This window comes from Ursus arctos, chromosome X (genome assembly GCF_023065955.2).
Source record: "Ursus arctos isolate Adak ecotype North America chromosome X, UrsArc2.0, whole genome shotgun sequence".
Classification (NCBI taxonomy): domain Eukaryota; kingdom Metazoa; phylum Chordata; class Mammalia; order Carnivora; family Ursidae; genus Ursus; species Ursus arctos.
The window spans coordinates 93,807,398-93,819,616 of record NC_079873.1 but is presented as its reverse complement, the minus strand read 5'-3'; the positions used below and the strand labels follow the sequence as shown (position 1 = coordinate 93,819,616).

Genomic DNA, 12,219 nt, shown 5'->3' with positions numbered 1-12,219 from the left:
ACGCGGGGCCTGGCTTATCACTAGGGGCGTTTGTTGGGGGCGGAGCTTGACCGGAGTGGGCCGGGCGTCGTAGGTGCCCGGCGTAGCGGCGTTTAGGCCGGGCAGCCGCTGTGAGGAGCGAAGCCGTGGCCATGAAGGAGGAGAAGGAGCATAGGCCTAAAGAGAAGCGAGTAACCCTGTTGACTCCCCCGGGGGCCGCAGGCAGCGGCGCTGGGGCTTCGGGGGACGGCACCAAAGGGGAAGATAAGCAGGATCGAAATAAGGAGAAGAAAGAGGCGCTGAGCAAGGTGCCTGGCCGGCTGTTGGCCCGGGAGAGGGCGGGACGGGTCCGCCACCCGCGAGGATGGTTGGGAATGGGGCTGCCCTCTTCCTCTCCCAGTTTGCGCTTCTGTTTCTTCACCTGAGTGAAAATCGCGTCACCCTGTCTTCATCCATTCGTCCAAGATGGGGTGGGGGGAGCCCCTTTCGGCCAAGTCCCGGGGTGCGAGTGAGGGAAAAGGGGGAATTCCCAGACGAGAGGTTTAGGTCAGAGCTGTGAGACGATAGTGGGAGGGGGATCGATAGTAAAGAGAATGAGGAATTAAAAGGTTAATTGGGGGGAATTATTAAATAGTGAAGGGGCCAGCAGGGGTGGGGGGAGTTTGTGATAAAGAGTATTAAAGGAGGCGAGTTGAGTGAGAGTGGGGGGATTAATGGTCGGGGGGCCAGGTCAGTTTCATCCTATTTGGGGAGCAACGAGGAAACTTTTAGTATTCCTTAGAGTTTTGAATTCTTAACGCTGAATGAGGAAGGATTTTTGTTTTAGGATGTGTCGGATGTGGTAGGGAGATAAGAAGTCAAATGTTTATGGCACCCAGAAAGACTAGGGTTAGCCTACTAATTTCTTGCTAATACAGCTATTGAAAAATGGGTGCTAGAAAATGATGCGAAAACCAAGTGAACTGTGGGGCTTCCGTTTAACAGAACCTAAGATTTTTCTTGCTCCATGCAGTTCTCATTTCTAAGAGTTTATAAAACAGCACTATTATTACGTTTGACTAATTCTGAGCATCTAGAATAATTTTCTTCTGGGTTTTTATGAGTGAGCTCATCTTTTAAAAACCATCTGTTTTCAGGAACAGTGAGTCTTTCAGGTATGACAGAAAATGATTTGTACTAATTTTATTTTTCCTTATTCATTTCTTAAGGTGGTAATTCGGAGATTACCTCCCACTTTGACCAAGGAGCAGCTTCAGGAACATCTTCAGCCTATGCCAGAGCATGATTATTTTGAGTTTTTTTCTAATGATACTAGGTAAAATGAATAAATAAAAGAGGGCGGGGGTAAATGAAAAATTTTCTTCCATTCTTTTTATCCTACTGTTTTCCATTTGATTTTTGAACCTGTCTCTTTAATATATGCATACTTGTAATTCAGCCAGACACCTGCAAGCACATTTACATAATTGCTTTCCTCTCTGCAGTCTGTATCCTCATATGTATGCCAGAGCATACATCAACTTTAAAAACCAAGAGGACATTATTTTGTTCAGGGATCGCTTTGATGGTTATGTATTCCTTGACAATAAAGGTGAGTCCTTGTCACTGAAGGGGAGTTTCTTTGTCATTTGTATGTTTAAGACAATGTGTGTATCACAGTGTTTTCTCAATGCCTTCATAGCTTTTCTAAAATTCTGGGTGATAAAATGTGCAACATTTGAAGAGTTTTACACATTTGCTGAGCTTACTGCAGTCTTATAAACAGATGTGTGACTTTTCACAGCCCTTGGGTATTTTTATTAACCTGTTACTTCTGTAGTTTGATCAACGGAATGAAATTGCCACTGTTTTCTCTTCCTGTGGCAATTTTTTTTTTGCCCTGGATTAGATGATCTGTTGTTTTGACTATTTACTAATTTTAGCAGTAATACTGATAAATGACTCTTTGAACTTGTACAACACATTTTAAATATTTACATGTCATCTTGCTTCAAGGACCAACATTTATTTATTTTAATTTAAATCCTTTAAGCCAGTAATTCCCAGTAAGAATACTGTTCATCTTTCTAATTTGTATTTGTACTTAAAACATCGACCTTGATGATCTCCCACTTTGTATCCAGGAGTCTATAGGGAAGAAAAACTTCAGCCTTAACTCTTTTTATTTATTATCTGCCACTTGCAACATTTAGCCAGAAAATGTCCAAGGTGCCATTTACCACTTTTCTTTTGGCTTTGTGATCATAGGTAAATGACGTGTCTTTTTGTTGGGCTTTTTCTCGGTATTACTTCAGAGTTGATAAAAATGAAATCTTTGTCAGGGAATATGCCAGTAAAAGTTGAAGGATTGCCACTGTGTTTGACCAGCTTTTATTAATCCCTGCCCCTCTTTCCCCACCAAAAGCAGTTACTTCTCCACTCCAGCTTTATTCCAGTAGATAGCAATGTGTTCCTGAAAATTTGAGTTGTGTTTTAACTTTTTCCGCTCCTTCTTACCCTTATATTTAAACACGTGATGAATCTTGTCAATTTATTGTTTTTAAATATCTTATTCATCTGCTTACTAATACTTTCACACTGTGTCCTTCCCTCCTAATGTTTAGACAACCACTGTCTCTAAACTTACAGAATTTTCTTTTCTTTTTTCATTTTTGTGTAACTTAGTCTGTTATATTGCTGTGAAATTAATGTTTTTGAAAATACTGATTAAAGATAGCAGTTGCAGGGGGAAAAAGTCCAAATTCCTTAGCCTGGTAGAGTCCTTCAGAGCCTGGCCTCACTTCTGTTTTTGTTTTTTTCAGCCTCTCTTCCACAGTTCTTTCTGCTTCAGTCTAGTTCATCTATTCCTTCTCAAATAGATCAGTTAATAAGCTAATCTGATTCTGCATTCACTAGGATTTACAAAATCATGTTTCCTCCCTGATCGCTTTGTGATGCCTTCTGGTCATTTCTACTTATTCTATTCTGGCTTACATCTACATGCCAATGATAGTATTTTATACCTTTTATGACATTATTCTAGAGCAGGGATCTGGTGTATTTTCATTTTCCAGCAGTCACTTGGTTTTTTGTATTGAGATGTAACTCACCAAAAAATTCAGTGGTTTTTAGTATATTCACAAAGTTGTACGACCATCACCACCATGTGATTCCAGAATGTTTTCATTACTCCAAAAAGAATCCTGTAACCATTAGCAATCATCTCCCCTTCTCCCTCTTCTGAACATTTCATACAAACAGAATCATATAATATGTAGCCTTTATGACTGCCTCTTTTAGCATAGTTTCAAGATTCATCTGTGTTACTGCATATATCATTACCTGATTCATTTTTTTGTTTACATTTTTAAATGTGGTAAAATACACATAAAATTTACCATCTTAACCATTTTAAGTGTATAGTTCAGTAGTGTTGAGTACATTCACACTGTTGTGCAACAATATCTAGAACTTGTTTATCTTGCAAGACTGAAACTCTATACCCATTAAACAATAAATCCCATATCCCCATTTCTCCCTCCTCCCAGCCCCTGGCAACTACCATTCTATCTCTATGAACCATCGTTCTGTATAAAGTTGACATTCTAAGTACCTCATATGAGTGAAACCATATAGTATTTGACTTTCTGAGATTGGCTTATTTATTTAGCATAATGTTCTTAAGGTTGATCCATGTTGTAGGGTGTGTCAGAAATTCCTTTTTAAGCCTGAGTAATAGTCCATTGTGTGTATATGCACACACTACATTTTGTTTATCCATTTCTCTGTTGAGGGACATCTGAGTTTCCTCCACCTTTTGGCAGTTGTAAATAATGCTCCTATGAATGTGGGTGTACAAAGATCTGTTCAAGTCTGCTTTCACTTCTTTTGAATATATACCCAAAGGTGGAACTGCTGGGTCATATGGTAATTCTATTTTTAATTTCTTGAGGAACCACCATATTGTTTTCCATAGCAGCTGCACCATTTTACATTCCTACCAGTAATGCACGAGGGTTCTAATTCTCCATGTCCTTGCCAACACTTGTTATGCTCTGTTTTTTTTTTCCTTTAATAGCTACCATTCTAATGGGTGTGAGGTGATACCTCATTGTGGTTTTGATTTGCATTTCCCTAATGATTAGTGAGGTAATATTTTAATCTTTTCGTATGCTTGTTGGCCATTTGTATATCATCTATGTAGAAATGTCTATTCAAGGCCTTTGAACATTTTTTAATTGGGTTTTTTTGTTGTTACTGAGTTGTAGGAGTTCTGTATATATTCTCTATATTGACCCCTAATCAGGTAAATGATTTGCAGATACTTTCTCCCGTTCTGTAGGTTGCCTTTTTACTCTGTTTTGTCCTTAGATGCACAGAAGTTCTTAGTTTTGATATAGTTCAGTTTATCTATTTTTCACTTGAATTGCCTGTGCTTTTGGTGTCTCCTGGTGTATTTTTTAAATAACCACTTTAATGAGGTATAATTCACACACCATAAAATTCACCTTTTTAAAGTGGTTTTTAGTATATTCACAGAGTTGTGCAGCTATCACCACAATCTAATTTTAGAATGCATTCAGCACTCCATAGAGAAACCCCATATTCATTAGCTGTCATTCCCCACTCTCTCCCAACTATGCCCCAGCTCTAAGCAATCACTGATCTTCTCTGTATCTCTATAGATTGTGCCTAGTCTAGAGATTTCTGATGTATTTTTTAAATGAAAATTGATTTGTAGATTTTTTCCCCCACAAATCAAAATAACACACTTAGAAGTTGAATTTAAATGAATATTTTACTTCCCTGCCATATCTTTTCATTATGTTATCAGTGTGAATTTGGGGCTCCTTTGGTAACACATTGATTTTAGTTGTGCCCATGTGATTTATGCCCATTGGGAGGGCCTATTCAGATGACTCCCATCAAAGGAGGCCTAGAGAGCGGTGGGTTGACTCTTGTATCCACTTTTTGACTTTTTTTGGTTATAGCAAGTGTGGTATTTTTTCTAAACAGGTCAGGAATATCCTGCTATAGTAGAATTTGCACCTTTTCAAAAAGCTGCAAAAAAGAAGACTAAGAAAAGAGATACCAAAGTTGGGACTATCGATGATGGTACAGTATAGCTCTAGTTATGTAATGCTATTGCCATGGGTTTTTTAAAAATACTGTCTTTGTGGGAATTAATTGGATTCCAGTCTTTTAAGTAGGAAAACATATGGGATAAAATTCATGAGAAATGTAATTTACTGATGAAAGCTTTGTTTAATCGTTAGAATGGAAGTGGGTTTCCTGTAGAATTCCCACTCTTCCGGCTACTGCCATTTCGTTCCTCCACCATCAAGCAATATATTGTTGACTGTTGAGCAGTAAATTACCTTTGGTTTGTTGATTAGAAGACACTGGGGAAAAATGAGATGTATCAAAATACAACTCCTTAAGGTCTCATACTGTTTTATGATGATTTTTTTGGTTTCTGTTTTTATAAAGAGGTTTATCATTGAGAGCTGGGATGGAAAAATTTCTATACTCAAGTAACTCAAGTAACTTAATATAAAGTAGCTGAAGTGGCCTATTTTTTTTAGGCTTTGACTATGTAACTAACTGCACACATAGTAATTATACTGAACTGGAATAGAGGAACTGGAAAACTAGAATAATTGCCATGTGGGGTAAACTGGATCCAGATTTTGAGCTCTGTATAATGTTATGTTAGATAAAGACTTAGATGTAATATTTTATATCTGACTGACATTTTGCAATCACCTAGTTTGATTTCCATTGTTTATTATAGTGGGTATTTTATAAAGAAAACATGGAAAAGATTCAACACACAGGTACTTAATGATTATGCCATAAATTGACATCTGGGAGACTAGATCAGCGACATGCTCCACAGTGCGTAGAAACTCCACAAATACAAGCAATGGAATGACTCAGATGTGTTACCCTTTCTGCTGTCAGATGCATCTAAAAAACAACTCCAGGAATTACCATCAGCTCCAGTGCAACATCTAGGACCTCAGTTTATCTTTCTGGAACATCTGATTTTCATATGTTGGGTTTACTTAAAACAAGGTATACCCATACAGGAATTGCTTACATGCTGTCTATAATGCTGTGAAGGTCCCATAACTACAACTTTTAGTTCTCACATAAGTGTGACTTTGGGTCAGTTGGAGCAGTGACTTTTAAAAGCAAACTACTTAACATTCCTGTGGTGTCCAATTATCCCTGACTCCATGTTACACCAGACTCCCTTAGTGTGTATAGGGAATAGGAGTTCTGAGAGTAAGGGACCAATAAAGCCCTAAATAGTCTAGTGGGTATGTTTAGGTTTATTTTTAATCTTCCATGATGTAGAAAGTTTTTTTTAAAGTCTATATTTTCTGTTTACTTGAACAATGATTTAGATCCAGAATATAGAAAATTTTTGGAAAGTTATGCTGCAGATAATGAGAAAATGACATCTACTCCAGAGACACTGCTAGAGGAAATAGAAGCCAAAAATAGAGAATTAATAGGTAAGTGGGCAACAGGAATTAAGGACAACGGCTTTTTCCTCTGAAGACTTGTCTGACTCCTACTTCTGGCATTTGCTAGCTATGTGACCATGGGGAAGGCACTGACTTTTCTGAGACTCTGTTTCTTCTGCCGTAAAATGCAGATAGTCCCTGCCTCACAGGGTTATGTAAATGCATTCATAAGATGGGGAAAATTCTCTGTGACCTATTTTAATGCCACATAAATATAAGTAGAAAAAGTCTGAAGACTCATGGGACCTTTAGATGTTGGTAAGCCTTTGAAGATCAACTGGTATTTTCTAGTAACAAGCAGCTCACATTCCTGAAAAAATTTTGAAAATATCAAAAGATGAAATTAGCTACTGCAAAATTGGAAACTTCTTGAGAAAGTCTAGTTTGGATGTTCTAGTAGTAAATTGTCACCCTTGTAGTAATAAATGGTCACTCCTCCATCAGCTCTAAACATAAGCAAAGCCTCAGACCCAGGATTTCCATTCCTAGGAATTTATCCAAAGGATGTATGCTTTCAAAAAGCTAACTACAAGGCGGGGTGCCTGGGTGGCTCAGTCAGTTAAGCATCCCGACTCTTGATTCCGGCTCAGTCATGATCCTCAGGATCATGAGTTCGAGCCCTGCACCAGGCTCCACACCTAGCATGAAGCCTTCTTAAGATCTCTCCCTTCCCCTCGCCCCTCCCCACTCATTCTCTCTCTCTAAAAACAAAAAAACCCAAAACATTTTTTAAAAATTAATTACAAGACTAGATAGCATTATTCAGAATATTGAAAATCGAATTACATATTCTCCTAAAACTTTTTTTTTTAAGATTTTTATCTGTCCATTTATTTGAGAGAGCACGAGAGAGAGCACGAGTGGTTGGGGGGGGCAGAGGGAGGGGCAGAGGGAGAAGCAGTTTCCTCGCTGATCAGGGAGCCCATGGGGTCCAGTCCCAGGACCCCGAGATCATGACCTGAGCCGAAGGCAGACGCTTAACCAACTGAGCCACCCAGGCACCCCTAAAACGGTTTTTATTAATAGATGCAGAGTATAAGGCCATCTGATAATTTCTTTAGAATGAATTCCCAGAAGTGGAATTGTGGGGTCAAAAAGATTAGATATTTTTAGCTCCTTCTTCCAGTTTCTTCCCAGTTGAACAGATTTATAGTCCCATCTATAAACAAGAGAATGTCCTTTGCACTCAATTCTCACTGACACTGGGAATTACTCTTTTAAGAAACTGTTTTAATTTGAATTTCTTCACTTTTTAAAAAATTTTAAATCCTCAGAATTGAAGTAGAATATTGTGAAACTTCTTTCTGATAACATACTTGTGAACTATTTTAAGGGGTATACTTTTCCCACCTTGGGTGGTTGGCAGGGAATGTCAGAAAATGGAATCCTTTCTAGGGGTTGATAAGTATTATTAATAATCTGTTTACATTTATGTAGCTAAAAAGACAACCCCACTTTTGAGCTTCCTGAAAAACAAGCAGGTAAACCTTTTGTTTTTATAGTTCTCTCAATACTTTTATTTCATTCGTTCATAGTCTGTAAACATACGAGCATTGGGATCCTAGAGGAGAAATAGCTCCTTTTTCCACCATTATTCTTTAAAGTTTTGGCTTGTTGGCCTTACTCTCTGGCCCTCTTCTTCAGTCTGGTTGTTGGACCAAGGATTCACTCTGCAAACCCAGAGAGAGTCTTTAGCTTGTTCCAGAGACACTCCCTTGAATTTGTGAAAGCCTCTGGAAATATAGCAAGGCAACGGTGGGAGACTCTGATACTAGCAGGCCTTGGTCTTTGTTCTCATATTCACAATGGGGTGGGGAGGGGTTAATGGTAGGGTGCCACTTTGTAGAAAGTAGGAAGGAAAGACGATCCAGTTTAGTGGGTGCTCACCATTCCTTTGGGATTAAGTTTTTGGTGATAATTATCTTGTTTGAAGGCTTATGTTGATGTTTCTTTCCAGAGAATGAGAGAAGAAAAAAGAGAAGAAAGAAGGAGGCGAGAAATAGAAAGGAAAAGACAAAGAGAAGAAGAGAGGAGAAAGTGGAAAGAAGAAGAAAAACGAAAAAGGAAAGATATAGAAAAGCTAAAGAAGATAGACAGAGTTCCAGAAAGGGACAAATTAAAGGATGAACCAAAGATTAAGGTATGAAAATAAACTGACCACATGTTGCTAAAAATTGCATGTATCTACTTCTTTAAATATGCATGCATCTTGTGTTGGTGTGAATATAGTGTTTTTGGTTTTGTTGTTGTCTTTTTTTGGGGGGAGGAGGTGAACCGATAGGAATCTTTCCTCTAAGGCTAATAGTATTATTTTTTAAAATCGGAGATAATTTAAACAGATTAAGTAATTTACATGATATTTCTTCAGTGAAGATCTGCGTTATTTTTATCATTGAGAATGTTCAATGTTTGGATGATTATTCTCTCAGTTCTTCATAAGTAAGGGCTTAGGGCTGGCTGGCATGAATTATGGGTTTTATTCAGCTTTTCCTTCATATTGATACATGAAGTTGCCTCATCTGTTTGTTTTCCACTGTCTTCAGGTACACAGGTTTCTGTTACAAGCTGTGAATCAGAAAAATGTAAGGACCAAGTACATGATACAGAGCACCTAGTATCATGTCACACACACAGGTCTTAGTTGATAATAAGTCCTTTCGGTGGTGGTGGTAGTGATACCTGTAGAAAACTCCTTCAGACTGACTTGAGTCTTCTTAAAATCTGAGTCATTTTAAATTCTACTTTAGAAGGAAGCCCAGATGACTTCCTGATGCTCTGCTGGGTACCCAGAAGCTTCAACAATATACAGCTAGAGGACAACCGTGCCTGAATAGCTCTTGCTCTTCATGTGCCTCTCCTGACTGGCTGCCTTGTGGGAGTGTTAGGGATAGATATCCTGTATCACATGCTTCCCCTCTCACATGATTCTCCACGTTACCTTCTTTCCTCTACCTGGGAATCTGTGAGTGGCAGATTCTGATTAACACACTGCATGTAGGAAGGGGAAAACTTGTAGAAAAGTCCCAGCCTTACTGCTTCCCTTCTGAGGGCATGGCTTAGGCAGCTCTTGCTCCACAAACTTCCCGGGGAAGTACTAGTACCTAGTACTAAATGTCACAGAGATGGTGGCGGGGTCTCCTCCTTTTACCTCCTCAAAATTAAGCAGTTTACGTGGCCAGGGTTTGTTCCCCCAAGGCTCTCCCGGGCTCATTATTGGCGGTAAGGAGCTTGGCAGTGGGGTGGAAAGGTTCCCATCTTAATTCCTTCTAGTGATCTCTCTCTCTCCCATGCCACAAGTGACCTGACTTGCTATTCCCATCAGCAAGGCAGAAGGTAGAGCCAGCCAGACTAGAAACATTCATTAATGTTCTTAATACAGTAATGAACATCCTGGCTTCTAACAAAGATGTTCATTAGAAAAATAAGAACACTTCCAATGAAACGTGCACATGGAACCCTCACTTTACATTGGTGCCTCCTCAGTGTCCAGTTTGGACTCGCCATTTGCAGTGGCTATGTGCTGAAATACTTCGTGCTTAAGTCTTGTGGTGCTTTGCCTTTTGCTTGGTGACTTGTGTGTGATGCCTTCACCCTGAGATGAAACTTTGTATGATGCCTTCACTCTGAGACTTGAAATTCTTCTCTTTTGCCAAAGAATCTCTCTGAATATCCAATGCTTGGGGGTATTCTAGAGAGGTTTGTGGCAGTGGTGTGAGAAAGAAACTATTTTGTTAGCAATTTGGACTTTATAAAGCACGTTTATTTGAGAATTGCATTCTGTCATATATATGTGTGTCTCATATATATATGTATGTATGTGACATTGAGCAGAGTTCCTACTTAGTAGAGATGGAACTTCACTGTTCTATGAGGTCTTTGGGTTTTTAAACCAAATAATGAAAATTATGATCGTACCATCATAAGTATGATATTCTCAGGCTCAAGGCAAAATTATTCTTGCAATGGATCTCTCCTTTGGTGACAAAGGTATTTGTCATTCCAAGTACTACAAGAAAATAGTCCAGTAGTAATCTGCCTAGCATTTTAAATTTGTGGCATATTTTCTCATCAAGTTATATCGATATGCTTGCTCGCTACAGAGGGCGTACTTGGAAATGTTCACTGAAAGGTTGCCCCATCTAAAGCCAAAGGAGTCTTGATCCTATTGCCACAAGTGATTAAACCACTTCGAGTGGGTAACACTTTCGCATTAATAGCATCCTTATAGTCAATCACTGCTCTTATGCACTAGTTATTCACCTGTAAGTTTAAGAGTACCTGCAGAAAGAGGCCTTCTATAGCCTAGATTTAAAAATATTTAGTATATTGTTCTCTTTGTGAGAAGCAGAAGAGAATGTCCTACGCTTCAAAATAAGAACAAATTTGTTCTCTTTAAAGCTACTCAAGAAGCCAGAAAAAGGAGATGAAAAAGAATTAGATAAAAGAGAAAAAGCCAAGAAACTGGACAAAGAGAATCTGAATGATGAAAGAGCCAGTGGGCAGAGTTGTACACTGCCCAAGCGCTCTGATGGCGAACCTAAAGATGAAAAGCCCAAGAGGTCAGTGGTTGAGGGCTCTTTGGTACACTTGTTTTCAACGTGTTTCTGCGTGCTAGCTTTACTGCCACGTCCCAGACTCAAGCCTGAATTATGAGGGGTAGGGGGATAAGGAGGAAAGGTTTCAAATATTCTAGCATCTTAACCTGGGCGAATGACTTCTGGCGTGTGCTTTTTTTTAACTGTTTTTCAAAACGCTAGTATTTTTTTACTTTGCTCCGAAAGTGCCACCTCACTGTAGTGACCAAGTCCTAATCTGAGCACTCGTGCACGTGTGACTAGACCGGCTTTGAGGGTGCCAGCTCAGATCTGTTTCCCGTGCAGGCCCGAAGAGGACAGTGGCAGAGACTACAGGGAGCGGGAGCGGGAGCGGGACTACGAGCGAGACCAAGAGCGCATCCTGCGGGAGAGGGAGAGGGAGAGGCTGAAGCGGCAGGAAGAGGAGCGCCGCAGGCAGAAGGAGCGCTACGAGAAGGAGAAGGCTTTTAAAAGAAAGGAAGAAGAATTGAAAAAAGAGAAAGAAGCAGTTCGGGATAAAGGAAAGAAGACTGAAAGTACAGAATCAGTAGGCAGCTCAGAAAAAACTGAAAAGAAAGAGGAAGTGGTTAAGAGAGATCGCATAAGAAACAAGGTGCTGCTTTTCGTTATATCTATTTTCATGAGGATTTTTTTTTGTTCTGCAAGTGTAAAGGAAAGGGCTAGCTCCGTTTATGACAGACTTTTTAAAGGGGAAGTTGAACTATCTGCAACTTTTTCAGTCTCAGTTGGGTCCTTTTATTAACATTGTAGAAATTTCAAACATACACAAAAGTAGAATGGAGAAGAATAGGACACACCCATTAGCCAGTTGCAACAGCTACCAACTCATGGCCAATCTTTCTACTCTACCCGATCCCTACCTCTCCTGGATTCTTCCCTTTTTTTTTTTTTTTTTTTTTAAGATTTATTTATTTGAGAGAGCACGAGCAGGGAGGGCAGAGGGAGAGGGAGAGAGAATCTCAAGTAGACTCCACACTGAGTGCAGGGCTCGATCTCACAACCCAGAGATCAGGACCTGGGCTGAAATCAAGAGTCAGACGCTTAACCGACTGTGCCACCCGGGGGCCCCTGAATTATTTTCAAGCAAATCCTAGACATACCATCTTCTTTAAATACATCAATATTAGAGA

General features: G+C 39.5%; 1 protein-coding gene across 2 annotated transcripts in view; it reads left to right on the top strand.

The window, feature by feature from the left end:
- Window positions 1–23: 23 nt before the first annotated feature.
- Window positions 24–12,219, top strand: part of UPF3B (UPF3B regulator of nonsense mediated mRNA decay) — a 16,040-nt gene continuing 3,844 nt past the window's right edge. Inside the window, exons 1-10 of one of the 2 annotated variants that reach the window (XM_026478902.4) lie at window positions 24–287; window positions 1,188–1,294; window positions 1,464–1,570; window positions 4,975–5,073; window positions 6,372–6,482; window positions 7,932–7,975; window positions 8,452–8,634; window positions 9,038–9,076; window positions 10,893–11,053; window positions 11,375–11,681. In XM_026478902.4, coding sequence (XP_026334687.2) covers window positions 132–287; window positions 1,188–1,294; window positions 1,464–1,570; window positions 4,975–5,073; window positions 6,372–6,482; window positions 7,932–7,975; window positions 8,452–8,634; window positions 9,038–9,076; window positions 10,893–11,053; window positions 11,375–11,681 — 1,314 coding nt within the window. In that variant the 5' untranslated portion in view covers window positions 24–131. The remainder of the gene's footprint in view (window positions 288–1,187; window positions 1,295–1,463; window positions 1,571–4,974; window positions 5,074–6,371; window positions 6,483–7,931; window positions 7,976–8,451; window positions 8,635–9,037; window positions 9,077–10,892; window positions 11,054–11,374; window positions 11,682–12,219) is intronic. The other variant, XM_026478903.4, reaches the window with a different exon arrangement.